We start from the raw sequence: 22756 nt of genomic DNA, 5'->3' as shown, positions 1-22756 counted from the left end.
ATCACGTTTACCGCTACTCTATAAAGGGGTTGAGTTGGCCACAGAATCGTTACAGTTACGTTGTATCCGTCGTGAATCAGATCCGCACGCATCAGTATGGCTCGCACGAAGCAGACAGCCCGTAAGTCCACCGGAGGAAAGGCTCCCCGTAAGCAGTTGGCGACCAAAGCTGCGAGGAAAAGCGCTCCGGCTACCGGTGGCGTGAAAAAGCCACATCGTTACCGCCCGGGCACCGTAGCGCTTAGGGAAATCCGCCGTTACCAGAAGTCTACGGAGCTGCTTATCAGAAAACTGCCTTTCCAGCGGCTGGTCCGTGAGATTGCTCAAGACTTCAAAACCGATCTACGTTTCCAGAGTTCTGCTGTTATGGCTCTCCAGGAAGCCAGCGAGGCTTACCTGGTGGGGCTTTTCGAAGACACCAACTTGTGCGCTATTCACGCTAAGCGGGTTACTATCATGCCGAAAGACATTCAGCTGGCTCGCAGGATCAGAGGTGAACGTGCCTAAGTAAACGCTGTGTGGGCGAACTCTGTTTCCCCCTCATCCTCCCACAAAGGCTCATTTAAGAGCCACCACATTGTCACTCAAACGAGCTTGTGTTTTGTGTTTCCCTTCGCATGCACGAAATCAACCCTGTTGCTCGTGGCCAAGCTTGAAACTTCTCACACCATTATCCCACTACTGAGCGAGCCGTTAAGCGGCCGAGTCCCCGGCTGGGCATAACGAGTAACGGCAAAGCACAATCTTTAAGCCCGCCCCTTATCTCTATTCTGTTACGGACAGAGCTCCGAGCGAGAGCGCTGGCCGAATGTCAATCCACGCTTAACACACAAGTATGGGGCTAGACTTTCAGCGGGTGGCCCACATAGTCGCGGCCGGGTGATTAAACGCTTTTTTTTTCATTTTCGGAGGATATGGTTCTGAAAAGAACCTTTTGTGTGAAGAATTAAGTGGGAAAGCACACACCAGAGGCGCTCCAAAACCCACACCCCCCCCTTCTCACTTTTTGGGGGCTGCCTTTTTAAGCTTGGGCTTAGCGGGGCTTTTGGCTGCCTTGGGCTTTGAGGGACTTTTGGCAGCCTTGGTATTTGAGGGGCTTTTGGATGTCTTGGGCTTTGAGGAGCTTTTGGCTGCCTTGGGCTTTGTGGCCTTCTTAGCTGGGCTCTTGCCAGCTTTCTTCGCCTTAATCTTAGGCTTCTTGGGACTCTTGGGAGCGGCCGACGGTTTCTCGATCTTTTTCGGGCTTTTCTTCACTCCTGCAGGGGCTTTCTTGGGCGACTTCACAACCTTCTTAGGGGCTGCTTTTTTAGGCTTTACGGGAGTTTCCTTCTTCTTTGATGTCTTCTCTCTGCTCTCCAGCTGCTTCTTATTCAGCTTGAAAGAACCAGAGGCACCGCTGCCTTTCAGCTGGATCAGGGTCTCTTTAGTCACCAGACCCTTAAGAGCGAGCTTCAGGCGGCTGTTATTCTTTTCTACGTCGTAGCCGCCAGCAGCGAGTGCTTTTTTAAGAGCTGCGAGAGACACTCCGCTGCGCTCCTTGGACGCAGAGACTGTTTTCACAATCAATTCGGAGACACTGGGACCGGACTTCACAGGCCGGCTTTTTGCAGCTGCCGGCTTCTTCGGCTGTTTCTTCTTGGCAGAGGTTTCTGCCGGCGGAGGTGCCGGGGAAGGAGCTGTCTCGGCCATCTCAATGCCGCCACGAAAAAGCTGCAATTGCACGTAAACACGGGGTTAAACCGCCAGAAGTTTGGCTTTTATAGACGAGCTGCCGCACATTCATTGGTTCATGAGCGGTAGCCTGCGAGTCTATGATTGGACGCCGATTCTGAAACCTCCCCATGCTGCCGGGGCATCGCTGGATTTGCATTCAGGGGGAGGGGGGTTTGAAAGGAAAATATATTTACCGTTTGCGTGTAAACGTCTCATCACACTTCTAATTTTAGATCCTAACTCCAAAGCAGTTGCATTTCCTACACCGTGCAGCCGCCCCCCCCCAAAAAAAAACTGCCAGGGAACAGCACCCAAGAGGTGTGAAATAATAAATAAATAAAATAATGAATACAGATAATTAATAAAATAAATTATTTAATATCACCTATTAAAGATTAATTTACCCTTAAACTTAATCTATAAATTTATATAACCCAATCACTAATTATTATTTAAGAATAGCCTAACATTTATACATTAAAGAATAACATTAAAAATGATGGATATTTTTAACTAATAATAATCAATTAAATAATTTAAAATAAATTGTATTTCTACTGCTCGTGCCTGGCTGCCTGCCGGTCTGATGATTGTCTTAGGACTCGTAGCTGACAAGAGTTTACTTAGGGGTTATTTATTACTAACGTATTATATTATTTATTTTTCAAAATAATAAAAGTAATTATTAAGATTAGGTTTTGTCTTATCAGGACGTTTTATGTGCGAGAGTGTGTTTGTGTGTATTAGCGCGTGAGCATACGTCAGTGAGGAAAGGGTTATGCGTGAGAATGTGTTTGTGTGCATGCACCACTGTGTATTAATGATGTATATACTATTTCTTTAACGTGAGTGCGTGTGTATAGAACTAGAAAGGGACAATAACAGGAAAGATCCTTGTGAATTGTGTGTGTGTGTGTGTGTGCTTGTGTGAACTCTGTAAAACACAGCTTTACATCTATGATCATATAGACTGACCTCTGTATAATAACACACAGCCTGACTTCTGTACAAAACCTCCTGACCTCTGTATAAAACCACACACCATGACCTCTGTATAGTAACACACAGACTGACTTATGACTATACGTTAATATTGGGGGCCCAGAGCAGCAGAGTTGACAAGGACTAGCGTGCCCCCCTCCCCCTGCCCTGTAATCAGCCCTTCGAAGCCTGTATTTTTGTGACAGGGGGAGCCGGCACCAGACTTACTTAAGAGGGCGGGGCTTCCTCTTCAGCAGCCGGCACCAATACGGAGACAGGGGAGGGACTATCTAGCCGTCTACTGCCTCTCTCATTCTCCTAGCCCCTCCCCCGAGTGTCTGTTTGGATCAACCCCTTCCTTTCTTGTGTCTTCTGGAGATCCCAGATCTGCTCAAGGCAAGAAAAAGTTGGAGGACGGAGAGAGCGGATGGACGTGAAATTACATTTTTAATATATTTTTTAAATAACATTTTAAATGGATTCCTGCCTTGAATAGGGAGCCGAGTCCCGCTCCTTAGGTATTTAGTTTCTTGTTGTTCTTGTTGAGTACTTTGATGGTTTTGGCAGCAGTCCCGGTGTTCTTGTTGCGGTTTGGCAGCAGTCCCGGTGTTCTTGTTGCGGTTTTGGCAGCAGTCCCGGTGTTCTTGTTGCGGTTTGGCAGCAGTCCCGGTGTTCTTGTTGCGGTTTGGCAGCAGTCCCGGGGTATTGATTGGTTGCGGTTTGGCAGCTGTCCAGGCGTTCATTGACTTGGTGTTGTGATAAATGAATGCCGGCGAGGAGAGGGTGCCGAATGTTAGGTTAATACGTACGTGTTTGTTTTATATTAAATATATAAAGAAAAATAGGGCAGCCAGGGCAACCGATCTTACACGAGCCGCACCTCAAGCCCTGCTACTTACTTGTGGGAGGGTCTTCTGGCCAGCACAGAGGAAGCGGAGTTCACGTGACATCCTACTTCCTCTGTGCTTTAGCAGAGAAGACAGAGGGAGGCCGCGCCCCCTGCTGAAGTCTGTGAGCGGCATCGAGGGAGCTGCAGTGCAGGTAAGGGGGTGGGGAGGGTGTTTGAATGATTGTGTGTGATTGAGGGAATGAATCTGTGAATTAATGATTATATGAATAAATGAGTGTGTGTGTGTGATAGCATGGATGTGTAAGTGCTGGAACCTAGGCATGATGGGACTGTGATTGCTGTTAGCAATCACACTCCTATCATGCCAAGTCAGCCAGTACATGCTGAAACCTGGCCAGCTGCCCCCCTTGTGTAGTGATGCTGCCAGCAGTATGGGGTCTGCACTTACAGCCACCCTGTACCAGCATGTACTGGCTGACTTGGCATGATAGGAGTGTGATTGCTAACAGCAATCACAGTCCCATCATGCCTAGGTTCCAGCATTTACTGGATGGATGTGTAAGTGCTGGAACCTAGGCATGATGGGACTTTGACTACTGTTAGCAATAACACTCCTATCATGCCAAGTCAGCCAGTACATGCTGAAACCTAGCTAGCTGCCCCCCTTGTGTAGTGATGCTGCCAGCAGTATGGGGTCTGCACATCACTTACAGCCACCCTGTACCAGCATGTACTGGCTGACTTGGCATGATAGGAGTGTGATTGCTAACAGCAATCACAGCGAGCACAGTCCCATCATGCCTAGGTACCAGCATTTACTGGTTGCCTAGGCTAACAGCAATCACACTCCTATCATGCCAAGTCATATTGCTAATTTTGTCCAATTGTGTGTTACCTACTTTTATTAAACATGTGAGTTTTTATTATTATTTTTAAAGGTGGGGGTCATTTTTGGTTTTGGTTAAGTGAACCCTGAATGTTTTGGTCCAGAATTTTCATTTTACTTCATCCCTAGAATAAATCTAGGGAATCCTGAATTTGTAGTCGCAAAACTTTCAAGGCCCAGAAATCAGTGAGAGGAAGAGTAAAGGTTTTGTTTCATTTTACTTTATTTTAATCTGCATATTTTATTAAAGGCCATATTTTTTGTCACAGTGAAAAATGAGTGCGGCCCGCGCACGTATACAATTCTGATGAAGTGGCCCACTGCAGAAAAAACTTGGACACCCCTGGATTATGCCCTTTGTACATGCGCCCCTTTTTCTTTGATTTTTTTACAGATATGATTCAATATGTAAATTGAATTTGTTGAATTAGTTGAAAAAAAATTGTTGGGTAAAAATCATGTTTTTTTTGGGGGGGTGAGGGGGTGGGGGGGGCCCTTAACAGATTCTCGCACCCGGGCCCTGAGGCGTCTAGTTACGCCCCTGCCACTCGGCACCCCCTCCAGAAGGCCACTCCCCCCCCTTCAGAAGGCCACTCGGGGGGCCCCCACCCACAGCTTCCGGACTGCAACTTCGGGGCCCCCTCCCACAGTTTCCTGACAGTCACTCAGAGGCCCCCCTCCCAAGGATTCCAGACTGCCACTCAGGGCCCCCCCCCTCCCAAGGACCCCAGACTGCCACTCAGGGGCCCCTCTCCCAAAGCTTCTGGACTTCCACTCAGGGGGCCCCTTCCCAAAGCATCCGGACTTCCACTCAGGGGGCCCCTTCCCACCGCTTCCTGGCCTCATAATGTGTATTTATACCAGCAATGTATTATATATATAAATAAAGTTAGTTCCATTTATATGTGATGGCTCAGAGTAGTAGTAGTATTCGACAACTAAATAATGGATAATAAATTACACTGACATACTATATACGGTGCTGCAGAGTATGTTAATGTATTCTGTTACAGTATTATATAATTGTGGCATATTTGTTGCATTGTGCATTCTATTTGATAATGTCATATATATATATATTCATTGTCGCTTCCCAATGTTATTTCTTTGATTTACTGTAAAAGTTATGCCATAGTTAGTAAAGGCAGACAGATGCCCAGACTCTTCTTTAATTCTCTGATCAGGCCCCAGTTACCCCTGCATTCCTGTGAAAATATGTTGTCGTTCCATGTCAGTAATGTCACAGAGCTGGCTAGTACGACCGACTACCTCCGCTGACTTGTGCTCCCTTAGCCTTGGACAACACTCCCTTCCCAGATTCCCCAGTCACTAGCAGTGTAGGGTATATAAAAATGAAGAACACTTTATTTTTTACACACATGGCTAGATATAGCCAGCAAAGTGAACATTAACATAAACAGTCAGGTATTGGATTACAACGGCTACAGAACCGCCCCCTTAATCTGGGTAATTTGGACTCCCAGGGGCAATAGGGCCATTAAAGTGATTAACAATACAATGGGGTCCCCACCTCCACTATATATTACTGGCCAACATTTCCAGGGAAAAGAATGGTTTGGCCGGTGTCAGAGACAATTCTTGCGTGGAAAGAGTTAAAATACTAGCGTGTTAAATGTCCATGGGTTGTCTGTTTTTTTTTTTTTAAATGTATGATTTGATGGGTGAATTGAATTGGCCGGGTTCAACAATGTCCCAAATAACACGGGGGGCAGTGACCACACGTCACATTTCCAATTTGAAAAATGCACACCTCTCAAATGTGGCCTTTTAACCCCCCAACAAACCCGTGCATGGGGTTATCACTGTACTCAATAGATGATATTGAACATATATTAAGGTACCAGGAACCGTAAAATCATACCTGAAGTAAAATGTGTGCGGAAAAAACAGAAAAAAATACTGCAAACTTTGATGAATGCTGGTGATAAAATGTGTGCATGGGAAGAGTTAAAATACCAGCATTTGAAATACCCTGGGATGTCTAGTTTTCAAAACTCTATGGTTTTATTTGCTATACGTGTAAAAGCCCTTTTGCCCTCAAACAGCCAGGAAAACCCCTTAAAGGGCAGAATCACTGTAGTTGGGAGATGTTGCAGAACACATATTGGGGTGTTGTTTCATCACACCTCACCCCAATACCTCATTTCAATCACTGACCACTCCTATGACCCCCAGCCATCACATCTAATGCCGATTACATCTAGCCACTACACATCACACCTCGCTCCTGCCACACCCAGCCATCACGCATCAGAACCATGATACCCAGCTTTTACACATTACACCTGGGAGTAGATGGCTAGATAGTCCCTCCCCTGTCTCTGTATTGGTGCAGGCTGCTGAAGAGGCTCCCTCTTTTTGGTCTTCTGGAGATCCTAGTTCTAAGTCTTGGGGTAAATGGGCATATTCAAGGTTATTGCCCCTAGTCTGAGAGATTGTAACCAGGTCTCACAATCTTGGGTGAATGGACAGATTCTTTGGGTTTTTACCCCAGTATTTTAGGTAAATTATCAAATTATCAGTTTAAATGTCTTGGGGTGAAATAGGCAGATTCTAAAGAGTTTTACCCCAGTTTCAGAATCGCGGGTGAATACACAGATTCTTTATGTTTTTAACCCGGGCTCAGAGTCTCGGGGTGAAATGGCAGATTCAGTTTTTTCAGTGTACTCTTTGGGTGTGGCTAGGAAGTGGGCGGGGCTTTAAAAAAACACTCATAAAAGAACCTTCTCAAAAACTGGGTGTGGCTGCTTAAAGCAACGCCCACTGTGCCATAAACCAATCATTCCTGGTGTTCCGTCAACAGCCTCATTGTGATGTCATAAGTAGCACAGGGTATCAATAGAGTGTGAGACTGGTAAACTGGTCATTGCTCAACAGAGCAGGCGACAGCGAAGATGTGCAAAGCCCAGCGAGATGTATATCTGAGCCAACTATTGTGTTTGGGGTACATTGGAGCTTTTATACTCCTCTGTATCATATTATTAATACGCAAAAAGAGAGAAGACTCTGAGAGACATCAACATGGATCCGGACACCATCTGCACCTTGTGCATTCTCTGGTGAACATCAACAACTCCATGTTCCAGATGAAGATGGAACACAGACGGTCTATGTCTTGTCTTGTGGATAGAGTCTCAAATCTGGAAGAAAATCTAAATCCAGAACGTGACTACAGCCGGAGGTATGAAAACCAGTCACCGAGACACCTGAGAGAGCATCGTGCGACCACCGCGAGAAGCTATCAGGTGTCACCTGATCGCATATCATGGAATTATTTCAACCTGGCTGAGGAAAAGGACTATGGCCTGTCTCAGGAGAAAAAAGAGCTCCAGGCAGTTATCAACAGCCTTCGTAGGCAGAATGAAGAATTGATAGAGCGCCTAGAAGACATGAGCAAAAAAGTCACTTTTCTTCAAGAACTAAAGAATTCCAAAGACTTACAGACTGAAGACCTGGAAAAGAGACTTTATGCCATGGAGATGTCCGCATCTGAACATCTTGATGCTGCTGAAGACCTCACGATTGAACTGTTCAAAGCTGAATACGCCAATGAGGACCTCATTGAGGACAACATTGAGTTACACCAACAGCTATCTGCTGAGAAACAGGACAGGGAGAATGTGGCCAAATACCTTGAGAAGTTTGAAGATGCTGTTGGAGCAATGAAAGCCTCTCTTCTAAGAGATAAACAGCTGAGCAATCCAGTTAGCACTCAACTTCGTGTGAAGATGGAGCAACTGCTCTCCGAAACACAAGGCTTCAGGTCCACACAAATCCCAATAACTGATGACCCTTCATGTTGTACGTGGCCCTCACCACCAAGCAGGCTGCTCTCTAGGGAACCATCACCCAGCCCTTAGATTCTTGCCTGGCCACGGCAATGGAGCAACCTCTGAGATCTCTTCAATGTTCTTAACCGTCTTCAGGAGGATGCTCCCTTGGTCACCAGTTGCCAATCAAAGAACATCACAAGTTTCCGTCTGTACTGTGATTTCTTCCATCGATCACAAATTTCCAACCATTAATCAATTTGGCAATAAAATTTAACATCTAGTATGGATCATACCATTTATTATACAGAAAATGGGGGGGGGTCACAAATTTCAAGTGAAACCTTCTACAAAGAGAAGGGTAACAGTACAATGATGCAAATTATAAGAACACAAAGTTAATATGGTGGCTCCCATGGTTTACACATAATACAGGGTTCTAATACATATACATGCACATTGTACAGCGCTGCAGAATGTGATGGCGCTATAAACATCATTACATAGGTATATTTACTGATTTATATCCATACCTGGGAACTTCCTGCTGTAGAGTACCAGGCGCTCTCCTCCTTCTGGTAGTGATGGCATCATGGGGGAGGGGCTATCTGTGCATAGGCATAAGTGGGCGGGAAGTAGGAGGGGAAATGGGGACCCTGGCCTGGAGGAAAAATCCTGAGAAACTATCCAGTCAAACAAATAAATCCTACCATCAAAACGTAACTCTTATTAGTAAGTGTAACGTATGAGATCAATACAAAGTATCTAAACAGTGTCAGTGACCGCTCAACATAGAGACTCCTAACGACAGACACTATGTATAACTATTCACCCTATCGCTCCTCCCTACATCCCAGACCGCCTACATCTAATAAAGTTACTCTCCCATAGTGACATTCTCCGTATCAGATGATGTAGACGGTGCCCTAATCTGTCAGTCTGTCTCGCCTACAAACATCCTAGGACTGCCTGCATCAAAGAGAAAAAAGAAAAATAAATGCAGCATATTGCATCATTCCATCCAGGAGCGGGGCTCCCCACTTCTGCATCACATATCAAAAGCAGTACCAACGCTTATCATCGCGTGGCTGATAATGCCCCAAACAGAGCATCAATAGCCCGTACCTGATGATATTTTAAATGACAGATCAGTCAGGAAATCATGATGGTTTATGTCCTGCCCCAACTCATGTATTCCACTTCCTCACAGAGTCATTATGTACCAATTTCATAATAATGATATACTTGCACTAGATCTTTGTGTATAGTTACAGGTAAAATGTATATATCCCATTTGGCACATATAGATGTACCGCAGCCACGGAGACCCCCCAAAAGGAAACCAGGAGCAATAATTATAAATACGGGGGAAAAAATAAATAAAAATTGTGTTTATCACATATTACCACAAAATTGGATGTGTATATTTATATTATTCAATGAATGGAGCAAACGAAAACCCCTCATTCAACCCTTTGGGGGAGAGGGTCTGTAACTACCAAAAACACTCACTCCTTAGTAATTTCACATTAATATCGCTTTTTCATGGTGATTGTTTGATCTTTTCAATAGCTACGATGCTTTTCATGACGGGAATCGAGCCCTCTTATCCCGAGTTCTCTAAAAGTTTTCCCAATGTATTTTTTCCCACAAGCTCAATCGGTCATGTATATAACACCTACCCTACGCCAATCTATGAAGGACCTGATTCCAAAAGTTTTTAAACCCGTCGTGTCTTTAAAACAGTGAGTTGGCTTAATATATTGGCAGACTCTACATCTCCCGCGTTTGTACATGCCCTCAGGCTTATTTCTAAGCCAAATCGAGGAATTAGGAGCCCAAGACTCTAAGACTGCATTAAATTAATCTTATCTTAATGGGTATGTTCTAACCCTGAGAAGCTGCCCAGTCACCCGAAACTCTGAGACTGGGGAACATCCGTGAGAATCTGCCCATTCACCCCTAAACTCTGAGACTGGGGAACATCCGTGAGAATCTGCCCATTCACCCCTAAACTCTGAGACTGGGGAACATCCGTGAGAATCTACCCATTCACCCCGAAACTCTGAGACTGGGGAACATCCGTGAGAATCTGCCCATTCACCCTGAGAATCTGAGATGGATTAAGAACAGAAACCTGCCCATTTCCCACCAGAGTCTGAAACTTGGGCAAAAACCCTTAGAATCTGCACATTCACCCTGAGACTGGGATAAAAACCCTGAGAATCTGCCCATTTCACTCCAGTACGCTTAGACTGTTGTCAAAAACCTCTAGAATCTGCCCATTCACCCCGAGACTGACACTGGGGTATAAAACCCAGACACTCTGCCCATTTAGAACACCCTTAGAATCTGCCCTTTCACTCTTAGATTCAGAGGATGGGGTTAAAATCCTGAGAAACTGCCCATTAAACCCGATACCCTGGCAGGTGGGGAAAAACCTTCAGAATCATCATATTCACCCCAAGACCCTGATACTCATGTAAATAACCTGAAGTAACAATCCTGAGAATCTTCCCATTTACTTCAAAACCTTAAAGCCACCAGAGAGGAGAGGAGAGGTTATTTGTGTTCTCGTTTTGTTCTGATTTGTTTTCTTCGTTAATTCTCCTTCTATCGGAGGGGAAGGAGTAGCGACTTCTATTTAGCAATTGATCGATTTTTTTTCCTAACACAACTACAAAAACTCCATAATGCATCCTTTTCAATGATTTCTTTTTTTATTTTTAATCTCTAAAATACCAGTATTTTTTTTTTCTTTTCCTGAAGGGGTGGTAGATAAGTGGAACAGCCTCCTAGCAGGAGTATCTTGAAGTGGACTCCATCATTAGGTCTGGCCTCGGCTTTGGGAATCCCATTGGTGGCCTCTTCTGGTAATAAGCCACCTCCGCATTTACTCTGTTCTCTGCTAGGTGGACTGTGACGTTTGTAGTAATTACGGGTACTGGCTACACAGCGCAGGGATCAGAAACGACCCGCGAGAGAGCAGAAAGTTCAACATGACTAAGCAAGGACTGGATTATGATGGCAATGTGAGTAATTCCTCCCCGTTTCAACAGAGGGGTGACTTTATTTTAGTGGGTGTAGTTGAGGTTACTTATGTAACTGGGTGAGATATTTAGAAGCAGATTAATTCTGTTATCTAATAAGTGGGACTGTTGGCAGCTATGTTTTGAAACCAGGGTTTAACCCTTAAATGTCTCGGACACAACTTGGTGGAAGAAGTGAAGAATAACTAAATGTCGGGTCAATAAACAAATGAAGTTCCGTGTTACGCAATCACAGCGGCCACATCGCCCCGGAAGATACGTTACCTTTTACATAATGTTACAGAATCGACCAATCACATCTTCCGTCATATAGTGTTTTTCCCTTGATGTATACCAGTGCTCATATCTATATGTTTTTATTCTATAGGGTGACTATTTCCGGCTTTGGGTTCCCGAATTGCAGAAGATAGAGGGTGGGGATGTACACCCTCCCTGGGCACTGAGTAACGGGCAACTTGCGCATGCTGAGGTGTCTCTTGGGAAACCTATCCGTTTCCAGTTGTAATGGCGCAAGAATGGAGCAGACACATCAACCAGAAGCTCGTAAGTTACACCATTATTAAACCGTTTTATATATATATATCCAATGGCGAGTAGTACCCCGGGCTTCAGCAAAATAAAGTAACGGGAAAAGATTATTGGAGGGAAGTAGGGTGGTTGATAAGTGGATCAGCCTTCCAGCAGAAGTGGTAGATGTGAGATAATTTCAGAGTGCATGGGATAGGCATATGGGAACTGAATCTAAGACCAGGCCAACGACTGATTAAGGTTGAATCTTTACCGCAAGAGAAACGGACGGATAGATGGAATCCATGGAGGCCTCTGTGTGAAAGCTCAGTAGAAGCCAGACCACTTTATTAGCTCCCCACCCACCCGAGTACCAAGCGATGTGAAGTTTGGATGAATTTAGTTACAAAGGTAGTGGTTTCCGGTTTATAAAGTAGATGGGAATGTTAAGGCAGATCTGTCACAAACTTCTTTTCCTATTCTCAGAATCTGCATGATTATTCCTCCCCATTGCGTTATCTCTTCCCTTTTGTTAAGGTGGTTTCTAGGCAACATAACTTTTACAGACAAACCGAAAACGGAAACCTTTTCTAATTAGATGATGTGTCCAATATGACTTCTTTTATCTTCCCTGTCCGGTTGAATTAACTGGACAGGGAATGATTAATATTTATAGTCTCAGTGCATATGTCCCAAGTGTCCCTGGGTGTAGGTACAGTCCCTCTTTCCTTTCTGCCTATTTCTGCAGAATATGTATTTGCCTCCTAACCCCCCCCCCCCACACTCCCTGGCTTGCAGTAGATCTGTTTGGCTGAACACATCTCCTACCGTCCCCAGCCTCATGAAATACTCACCGCCAGTCAGAGCCCCCCTGGGACCATCTCTGGAGCTAACGGGACCCTGCGTGCGCATACACAGAAAGTGCTTACACTGATTTCAATACAAGCAATTCTCTGTCACTGATTGGCTGCTTTAAGTTAATCAATGGCATGAAGGTGAGACTTCAGAAGGAGCTGCAGCTTCCCACAAAGGTGATTATGTATTTATTGAGTATTAAAGTACTCACACAGCCCCACATTGTACTGCGCTAAGGAATATGATGGCGCTATATAAATAAATATTCATTCTGTGTTGCTGAGGCTGCATGGGGTCACTGGAGCTTCCCTTTAATGCTATAAATTGATACAAATGTTTACGTCTCTTGCATGCTGGTGTTATGACATCATCAATGGGGAGGGGGCCCGTCACACCCACCTAAACAACACAAGAACAGGGGGATAGACTTCTACTTCTCATGCAATTAATTTGTTTAAATCCAGCAGGAACCCCCAAACTGCTCCACCATCAGATCGGACCGGTGGGAAAGCCTGGTTTTAATGACCATCGGCCCCTCACACTCCCAATCTGCTGCTCCAGTGACAGATCAGGTGCTGCTGCTATGTGAACATCAGGCGGCCGCTGGCCTTAAAGTGCCAGCACCATCCGATCAACACCAGACCGGCCCTGGCTGGGTATAAACCTCATTACCCTCTTTTATTGCACTAAATCCAAACATTACAGCTTTTTTATTTTATTGAAAATGGCCCAATTTTATCCTCCTGTTGATCTGTTGGGTCGCGGCTCGAGGTGCCTTTCCACATCCGTTCCGGGCGTGGGAGGCATTAATACGGCGAGTAGGATTTTGTTACTCGGAGCAGGAAAGTCTTGCAGGGCGTCTCTTAGTCCGTTCCCCGTGTGATTTCCCTGCGGTAAATCCGCCGCTCGCTGAAGCTGATGTCGCGTTTTCCTGCCGGACTCCGGACACAAAGGTTCTGGTACCGGCCTGAGCTGCCGTCAGATGCGCCGCGGGAAGCCGAATAATTACGCATTTCGCTTTTTTAGTAACAATACACGGTTTACGTGATAACATTCGCATCCACTGATAATTTTTACTTTTATTTTTTTATACATTATGTGTTCATATTTACACGATTATGTCGTACGCTGCTTCACGTGATGCACTCAGGGGCCTGAACTCCAACAGGCTTCCAGGTCATCAGAAGCATCTTAGCGACTGTTGTATATGTAGAGTTATATATCTGCCCCAAATCAGGGTTATTACTGGAAGGGAGACTGTGCCGGGGCAGAGAGCCAGAGCTAGGAGGTTTCTGCGGGGACTCGCCAACCAGCAGAGATAATGATGTGCAGAAGCGCTGAGAGCAGCAAAGGCGCAGATCTTTCTGCTCAACAAGCCCCCTTCACCCCAGCAGGGAAAGAGGGTAAGTACTGGCACGGAAGGGACCAAACATTTTTAGAACATGTTGCGTTTGTAATACCCCCTGAATTATTGCAGTAGTTACCAACACTGTAACCTGGAACATAAAGCGGAAATGGCAACATGTCCAGGAGTAACACGCGACTCTGTGTTCCAGCACTCATAGGATCAGTTCTCAGATTCATAGCTCCCAACAGCCACGACACTCACAGGGCATTCACATCTTCCAGTCTGCCCACTTCATGGTCCTATCCTGCCCCTCCTTACTCCTAACAAAGGGACCCTGATTTGGACACCTGGAGATTTGGGGGCTGTGCAGATTTCCACCCCCTAGTGCTGTAATATAACCCCCCGCGCTATATACATTAAGATAACCCCCCCCCCAGCAGCATATACAGTAATAAGCTGTATTCCAATAAACTCCCTTTATCTGCAGACCTGGACGCCGCCATTGCTGTCTACTATATCAACTCCAACTGCTTTAAAAAGAAAACAGCTAAATATTTTTTAACATTTTTGTTTAAAAGGGACAGTGCAAGATTTTGAAAATGCAATTTTAATCTGATACTAATAAACAACCTTGTTGTCTGCTATAACTGTTGGGTTACCGTTATTTCCGTTTATTAATAAACATGAAGGACGTAGCTTTGGTCGCCTGTCCTTGGAGTCACATTTGGCTGGAAAGCAGCTGCTCCCAACGCATTCTGCCCTCGCGGCTCTGTTCACAAGTCACATATAATAATGTAAGAGGTTTTATTAAATGCTGGAATGAAACCTAGTCTTATCGCAGATATGGCAGTTCCCCATCAAACAGTAAAGTGCCACTTAAATGTTAATGTATTTGTAAAATATTTGTTGACATCATTTTATACAAAACAAGAGATATGAATAAAAAAATATATATATTAAATTAATATTTCTTTATAAATATGTTGTTTCTTTATAAAAAAAGACAAGATGTCTGTGATTTATCTATGCAAAGGAGGAGAAATGTCATAAACGAGAGGGTCAGAGGCTTAGATGTAACGGACGTTAATAACTAAAGTATCTCCGCCCTGTGCAGATGGTATTGTGTGAATAATGTGATCCCCGCAAAATGCTGCTTACACAAGACCCTTCAAAGGTTAAATTCATTTGTTTCTCCTCCGTCTGTTGCTTCCTCACTGCCCTCCTGCCTCTTCCTTCCCCTCCCAGTTTTCTACTGCCTGCATGTACACTCTGTATGCTGCCTACTTATTCCACCAGTCTTCTGCCTCTTGCCTGTTCCTCCTTAGTAAGATAAGAAATGCCTGTTATCCTCCTATCTGCTACTGCCTACTTTCCTGTACCTGTTCTCAATCTAATGCTGCCTTCTTATTCCCCCCCTTGGTCTATTGCTGACTGATTGTAAGAAAAAATAAATGACAGTAGACTGGGGGGGAACAGCCATTTCCCCTGTCTGCTGTCCCTGCCTGTTCTCCTACCTAGTCTGCTTGACTGCCTATTCCCCATTGAGTCTGCTGCATCCTTCATTCCCCCTGTGTCATTCTGGTCCCATATCCCTGTTCTCCCTTAGTCTGCTGTCAACTTCCCACACGCTCAGTCTACTGCCCCCTGCCTGTCCCCTCCCCCAGTTTGCTTGCCTGTTCCCAACCCAATTTAATTCTGCCTGCCCCTTCACAGTCTGATGTGGCCTGCCCTTTCACTTCCCATCGACTGCCACCTGCCTAGTCTAGTACGTGCTACTGCCTGCTTGATCCTCACCCCTAGTCTGTTGCTGACCTTCTGTCTGCTTCCTGCCCCCCCCCCATCTGCTTTTCCGCCTCCCAGTCTGCTACTACCTGCCTGTTCTCTCCAATTCACTCTGCTGCCTGGTTCCTTCTTCGTCAGTCTGATGCCTGCCTAATTTGTTCTGCTTCCCCACCCCGAAGATGGGGCCTTGTCCTAACCCCCTAGTTTGCTGCCTTCCTATTCTCCTATCCTCCTCGGTCTGCTTCTGCCAGCTTAGTCTTCCATGGTCTTACCCCTGCTCTGTTTCCTCCCAGCCTAAACATTCCTGCATGTTCCCACTTAGTTTAATGCCTGCCTATTTCTTTATACATGTTTACCCCAATCTGCTGGCTGCCTGATTATTCCACCAGTGTTCTCCTACATGCCTCTTCCCCCCTAGTAATCTACCACATGCATGTTTACCCTGCCCTGCCTATTATGTCCTTGATCTACTGCTGCCTGCCTTTCCTCCTGTTTGTCCCCTCTTCACTGTCCATCCGATCTACTATCACCTGTTCACCTCCCATTCTGATGTTGCCTTCCTGCCCCCCCCAGTTTGCTTCCTGCCTATTCCAGCCTTCCTTTTCCACTCCTAGTCTGCTGCTTTCCCTCAGTCTAATGCTTAATTACTTGACCATTCCAGTCTGATGCTGCCAGCCTAGTTTGCTATTGCTTGCCCACTCCCCTACCCAGTCTTCAGCTTCCTGCCTACCCCTCAGTCTGCTGCTGACTGCCTGTTCCCCTAGTCTGTTGCTGCCTAAATGGACTCCTACACTTTGTTCTGCCATCTAACTCTTCCCTCTGCTCTTCACTCTACTGCCTGCTTGTTCCCTCCCCATCTGCCTATTCCTTCCTTTGCCCAGATGCCCCCCATTTTGCTCTCTGCCTATCCCCGCCTTCCATTTCCCCTCTTAGTCTGTTGTTTGACAGTTGCCACAATCTTTTGCCACCTTTTTGATCAATAAACCCTTGGCTATTTCCTGCATATTCAACCACTCTAGTCTGTTGCCTGGTTTTACCTCCCTCAGTCTAATACTGCTTTCCTCTACCTTTCTCAGTCTGATGCCCCCTGCCTGTTCCTCTTCCCAGTATTCTAGTGCCTCCCTTATCACCCAGTCTGCCAATGTCTGGCTGTACCTTTCTCAGTCTAATGTCACTTAGACCTGTTCTTTTCTGCCTGCCTACCAATGGAGACTTCTCAACCCTCCCCCCAAAATCTCTGCCTGAATATTTCTCCCCAGTCTGCTTCTGCCTGCCTCACCCCATTTGCTGTCTACCTATTTATTCCTACATGTTTCCCCTCATTCTGCTGCCTGTCTATTCCTTCTTACAAGCCCCCCTCAATCTGCTAGCTTCCTGTCACTTCTCAGTCTTCTGTCTGTTTATTCCTCCAGTTATCTGCAGCATGCCTGTTCCCACCTAGTAAGCTATCACATGCCTTCATTTTGTTTGCTGCCCCCTGCCAATCACCCCCTTGGTCTATTGCCCCCTGCCTACCTGGCTATTCTTCCATGCATCTTTCCCCCAGTCTGCTGCCTGCTACCCCCGTTTCTTGCATACATATTCCCTCCTTCCTTTTTCCCCCTAATGCTTCTGCTGCCACCTGCTTCCTATTACTCCCAGTCTGTTACCGCATATATGTTCCCAAATACTCTGTCGGTCTTTAGTGTTAATTTGGGGGCAGTTATGCTTAATGGGGTGTTTAAGGATAATTTAGGGGCAGTTATGCTTAATGGGGTCTTTAGTGTTAATTTAGGGGCAGTTATGCTTAATGGGGTGTTTAAGGATAATTTAGGGGCAGTTATGCTTAATGGGGTCTTTAGTGTTAATTTAGGGGCAGTTATGCTTAATGAGGTGTTTAGGGTTAATTTGGGGGCAGTTATGCTTAATGGGGTTTTTAGTGTTAATTTAGGGGCATTTATGCTTAATGAGGTGTTTAGGGTTAATTTGGGGGCAGTTATGCTTAATGGGGTGTTTAGGGTTAATTTGGGGGCAGTTATGCTTAATGGGGTGTTAAGGGTTAATTTTAGGGGCAGTCATGGTTGATGGGGTGTTAAGGGTTAATTTTAGGGCAGTCATGGTTGATGGGGTGTTTAGGGTTAATTTAATGGTGAGGGTTAATTTAATTAATTTAATAAAGTTAGCTTAAGGTGCAGTTGCAGGTAAAGGGGAATGTAAATCCTGGGGGCAGTGATTATGAATGTATTATTTATAACGGTATGGTGACATTCTCTGAATGATTACAATGCCAATGAAGGCAGAGAGTCGTTCAAAGATCCGGATCTTACAATGATCCGGATCTTACAATGATCCGGATCTTACAATGATCCGGATCACTGTAAGATTCGGATCCCTGTAAGATCCGAATCTTTGAACGACTCTCTGCCTTCATTGACATCACTGGAGGCAGGGGGGAGGATTCATAATGAAAGGGGCGGGGCCAATCGTTAGTGTGCCTGCACGGAGTTACTGGAAAACAGTAACTCCGTGCAGGCACACTGAGTGATCCGAAGATCCGGATCATGAATCGGATCATTTCAGTGAACGAATCGAAATGATCCGATTCACTTTAATGATCCGAACTTCCCATCACTAGTGGCCAACTCAAGCCCTTTATAGAGTAGAGGTAAATGTGATTGGATACGCTTAATCACGCCCCTCTTTTTCATAGGCTAGGACGATGGTTTGAAAAAGCCAGCCTTTGATCAAGAGACTTCGGTGTGGAGAGTTATCTTTTTTTTTTTTTTTTTTTAAATTAAATGCTCGAATCGGTCATTTATTCGTTAGCTGCGGTTCTTTTTTTATTTATTTCTTCTCCTCTCTTTTGTTCAGCCTCCTACCTAGTGAAACTGTGTACTGGCTGACCGTTAACAGCGATACGGCGACAGCTAAAAGCCCGCCTTTATCTTGGCCGCCGTTTGGCGTTTATTTACAGTGATATGCTGCCACCTAGTGGTAAATGAGGAATCGTCGAAAGCGATCTCCCGCGGGCAGGCTTTTGATATTCCTAAATAGCCAATCGGTGTCTGAGGCACACTTGTAAGCTTCTCCAGCCAACCAACGTGAAGCATATATGAAAAAAAAGCAACGCCCCCTTGAGGCATTATGGTGCAGTTCCCCATCAGGTCCGTCCAGTACGCATAAAAGAAAGCTGGTCGGCTGTAGGCGAGTATTGTGCTGTAGAAATCGTGGAGAAAACTTTATCATGTCTGGCCGCGGCAAAGGAGGTAAGGGACTCGGAAAAGGTGGCGCAAAGAGGCACAGGAAGGTGCTTCGGGATAACATCCAGGGTATCACCAAGCCTGCTATCCGCCGTTTGGCTCGCAGAGGAGGTGTAAAGCGTATCTCTGGGCTGATCTATGAGGAGACCCGCGGTGTGCTCAAAGTGTTTTTGGAGAACGTGATTCGTGACGCAGTCACTTATACTGAGCATGCCAAGAGGAAAACCGTTACCGCTATGGACGTGGTGTATGCCTTGAAACGCCAAGGCCGTACTCTGTACGGTTTCGGAGGTTAAGCTTGTTGACTCGTCACCCTTAAACACCCAACGGCTCTTTTCAGAGCCACCCACACACTCTCTTAGGCTATGATCATGTTGTCCCCGTGTCGGCCCGCGGTTTTCTATGCACACCTTGAAATAACCAGCTTAATAGTGGCTGGGTCTGGCTATAGAGTGAGTTACTAGCAGGATCAGAGTGCTGAGAGTTGGGCCCGTTTGCAGAACATGTGCTGGGATCGGCAGCTAGTGTCCTCCAAAGGCTGGCTTGAATGGGGGCCGGCCCGGGGTTAGTAGGTTCCGTCTGGTGTGTATTTTAATTCTGTATGTCCCAGTATGTGTGTGATTTTGAATATGCCTTTGTCGTCCCCTCATGTCTTATCCTGTCCGTGTGCCACTTGTCCTACCCACGACACTACCGCGTCATGGCTTAGTCAATAGCCCCACGATGTAGCTCAGCTTCGGCTAGCCGCAGTGGTAAAGCAGCCCCTTTTTCTCTGCAACGCTGGTTCTGTCTGGCTGTGAAGGGGTTAATCTCTTGGGTCCCAGCAGGAGAAAAGGTCGTTGCCATCACAGGAGCCCCTTTACCTTGGGCTTCTCTTCCCAAGCAGTCTGGTCGATGGGCACGATACCCCAGCTTACCTGGTGGAGTGAGGAGCACCTGTCAATGCTCACAAATGCTCTTCCCAGACCTAGCAGTCCGACAAAAGGGGCTATATCATTTACATAGCTCTGAGACAGACCATGTGGGTGGCTCTCAAAAGAGCCTTTGTTTATAAAGTGAGAGAACAAGGAGAGCTTTACTTGGCGCTGGTGTACTTGGTAACAGCCTTGGTGCCCTCTGACACAGCGTGCTTGGCCAGCTCTCCAGGAAGGAGGAGGCGTACAGCAGTCTGAATCTCCCGAGAAGTGATGGTGGAGCGCTTGTTGTAATGGGCTAGGCGTGAAGCTTCCCCGGCAATGCGCTCAAAGATGTCATTGACAAACGAGTTCATGATGCCCATGGCCTTGGAGGAAATGCCAGTGTCGGGATGCACCTGCTTCAGTACCTTGTAGACATAAATCGCGTAGCTTTCCTTTCTGCTCTTCTTGCGCTTCTTCCCATCTTTTTTCTGGGTTTTCGTAACAGCTTTCTTAGAGCCTTTCTTCGGAGCAGGCGCAGATTTCGCTGGATCAGGCATCGTGTCTGCTTTCGTTTCCGCACGCAATTCAAGAGAACGTGATTAACACTGAAATTGCTGCGCCGGGCCCTTCCCTTTATAGGCACCGCATGCAAATAAGGCCGTTCTGCTGTCTCGCGTCCGATTCGATGAGGTTGTCACGTGAGAAGATGCGGCCGCCCATGAACCGCAGTGCCTACACCGATTGGTGTCTCAGACTCTTTCCACCCGATTGGCTGTTTTGGAAAGGAACCAATCAGTGACGAATAGCGTCACGGGGGGAAGCTACAAATAGCTGGGTAAGTGAGCGGCGTTTCTTTGTTACGTGCTTCTTAATCGCTTTGCTGCGTGGTCGGTTGTCGAGCGAAAGCATGTCTGGCAGAGGAAAACAAGGTGGAAAGGTTCGCGCTAAGGCAAAGACACGTTCTTCCCGTGCTGGTCTGCAGTTCCCTGTCGGCCGTGTGCATAGGCTTCTTCGCAAGGGTAATTATGCCGAGAGAGTAGGCGCCGGCGCACCCGTGTATCTGGCAGCGGTGTTGGAGTATCTGACTGCTGAGATACTGGAGTTGGCTGGTAACGCTGCACGCGACAACAAAAAGACCCGTATCATTCCTCGCCACCTGCAGCTCGCCGTTCGTAACGACGAGGAGCTCAATAAGCTGCTCGGCGGGGTCACCATTGCTCAGGGAGGTGTTCTACCCAACATCCAGGCGGTGCTCTTGCCCAAGAAGACAGAGAGCCACAAACCTGCCAAGAGCAAGTGAGTGCAGTAATCGGTAACCGCAGGGCAATTAGCCAACACCACCAAAGGCTCTTTTCAGAGCCACCCATAATCTCTGGAACAAGCTATATCTTCCCTTGCTATAAACTTGCTGCAAACGTCTTTAAAGGCAACTGCTTTCCATTGCAGATGTTCAGCCCGATGTTTAGTTGCTGAGCTTAACGGTGGCTAAACACCATTCATACAAGCTACATCATACACCCTACCCCCCCTGTCCGTTTCAGGGTTAAAATTCGAGGCAAAGCTGCCAGCACTTAAATGGATAAATATGATTCTCAAGAAAGGTGGGTGGGCAAGTGCGACCACACGGTGGCAGCATTGCATAGGAAATTGTGGTTTACCGCAAATTAAAGTGGCAGAAGCCGGGGAATCCCTCAGCTGTGATGATCGTGTAGCTGGCAATGGTCTGGGGAGCGAATTAATGAATTTGATAATCACTCTGAGACCCGTGAGTAGCTCCATTGTAGACATCTCCCTTGCCTCTGAAAGCTTAATTGCTAAGAAGGAATTAACCCTTCATATACCCCAAAGTAGTGATACGAAGTTCGGATCAGTAAAGTGAATCGGATCATTTCGAGTCGTTCATTGAAATGATCCGATTCATGATCCGAATCTTTTGCCCAGTCCCTCCCTGCAGTCAAACTAACGATTGGCCCCGCCCCTTTCTGCCTGCCTACTCTAGCGATGTCACTGAAGGCAGAGAATCGTTCAGAGATTCAAACCATTCAGAGAATATCACTGACACCACACTTATATAAATAAATACATTAATAATTTTCACTGCCCCCAGGATTTAGATTCCCCTTAGATTGTCCACCTTTAGATTGCTTTACCTCTAACTGCACCTTTAGTTAACTTTATTAAATTAACCCCTCAGTCCTCAGCATTAAATTAACCCTAAACATCCCATTAACCATTACTGCCCCTAAATACCCTCATTAACCATAACTGCCCCAGCGCGGCTATCGGACCCACGCCGGCTGTCCCGCGGTCCATCCCGGGGGAAGCGTCAACCTACTGCCGCTCGGCTCCCCTTCCCGTCCTACCTCATCCATGTATCACCTGCTCTACCCATGGACTTCGGCTCTCGTAGCCCAGACACCCTCGCAGAGACTGGGGATCCCTTGTCACTGGAGCCGCTAGAGAGGTGGCGATCAGGCGGTGTGGCTATCGTACAAATGCCGGCTGTCCCGGGGAAACGTCGATTTGCTGCCGCTCGGGGTCCCTACGGATATTGCGGGGCTCGGTTGCCTAAGCGTGGCGCCGGACCGTCTGGGCAGGGAGGGAAGATGTGTGCCTGATTTATGACCTTTTTATCACCTAACCTGTATATAAGCCTGTGTGTTTCCCCAATAAAGTCTGTTACTTCACTGGAACGTTAGTTTCGTCTAATGCTTCAGGGACCCGCTGGATTACTAATTGTCATTTTCAGGACAATTACGGCACTGTACTCAGCTACGCCTCGGCGGGCTGCGGTGCCGTGAAGCTAGGGTCACCGGACCAGCTCGTGAGCCCTGCTCCGCTAGTGTCGGTGTGAC

The 22756-nt window shown here is 46.4% G+C and overlaps 4 protein-coding genes and 2 pseudogenes across 4 annotated transcripts; 3 read left to right on the top strand and 3 right to left on the bottom strand.

The window, feature by feature from the left end:
* Positions 1–22756, bottom strand: part of LOC149279596 (enoyl-CoA hydratase, mitochondrial-like) — a 198148-nt pseudogene that overhangs the window by 15136 nt on the left and 160256 nt on the right.
* Positions 97–507, top strand: LOC149279621 (histone H3). The gene has a single exon (XM_089500906.1). The coding sequence runs from the start codon at positions 97–99 to the stop codon at positions 505–507; it is 411 nt and encodes a 136-aa protein (XP_089357032.1).
* LOC149279620 (histone H1 pseudogene) lies at positions 1000–1689 on the bottom strand (annotated as a pseudogene).
* On the top strand, positions 18987–19298 carry LOC149279619 (histone H4). Its single transcript, XM_089500976.1, has one exon. It carries the CDS (start codon positions 18987–18989, stop codon positions 19296–19298), a length of 312 nt encoding a protein of 103 aa, XP_089357102.1.
* On the bottom strand, positions 20078–20458 carry LOC149279618 (histone H2B 1.1-like). The gene has a single exon (XM_089500897.1). The coding sequence runs from the start codon at positions 20456–20458 to the stop codon at positions 20078–20080; it is 381 nt and encodes a 126-aa protein (XP_089357023.1).
* LOC149279617 (histone H2A type 2-B) lies at positions 20809–21201 on the top strand. The gene has a single exon (XM_089500888.1). The coding sequence runs from the start codon at positions 20809–20811 to the stop codon at positions 21199–21201; it is 393 nt and encodes a 130-aa protein (XP_089357014.1).

The sequence above is a fragment of the Sceloporus occidentalis genome, unplaced genomic scaffold (genome assembly GCF_023333645.1).
Source record: "Sceloporus occidentalis isolate IW3139 unplaced genomic scaffold, rSceOcc1.0.p SCAF_161, whole genome shotgun sequence".
NCBI classification, from domain to species: domain Eukaryota; kingdom Metazoa; phylum Chordata; class Lepidosauria; order Squamata; family Phrynosomatidae; genus Sceloporus; species Sceloporus occidentalis.
Note: the sequence above shows the minus strand (reverse complement) of the source record. Positions and strands in the feature narration are given on the sequence as shown.

What these genes read in the sequence shown, in the direction of transcription:
- LOC149279621 (XM_089500906.1), top strand. Translation starts at nt 97, where the DNA reads ATGGCTCGCACGAAGCAGACAGCCCGTAAGTCCACCGGAGGAAAGGCT.
- LOC149279617 (XM_089500888.1), top strand. Translation starts at nt 20,809, where the DNA reads ATGTCTGGCAGAGGAAAACAAGGTGGAAAGGTTCGCGCTAAGGCAAAG.
- LOC149279619 (XM_089500976.1), top strand. Translation starts at nt 18,987, where the DNA reads ATGTCTGGCCGCGGCAAAGGAGGTAAGGGACTCGGAAAAGGTGGCGCA.
- LOC149279618 (XM_089500897.1), bottom strand. Translation starts at nt 20,458, where the DNA reads ATGCCTGATCCAGCGAAATCTGCGCCTGCTCCGAAGAAAGGCTCTAAG.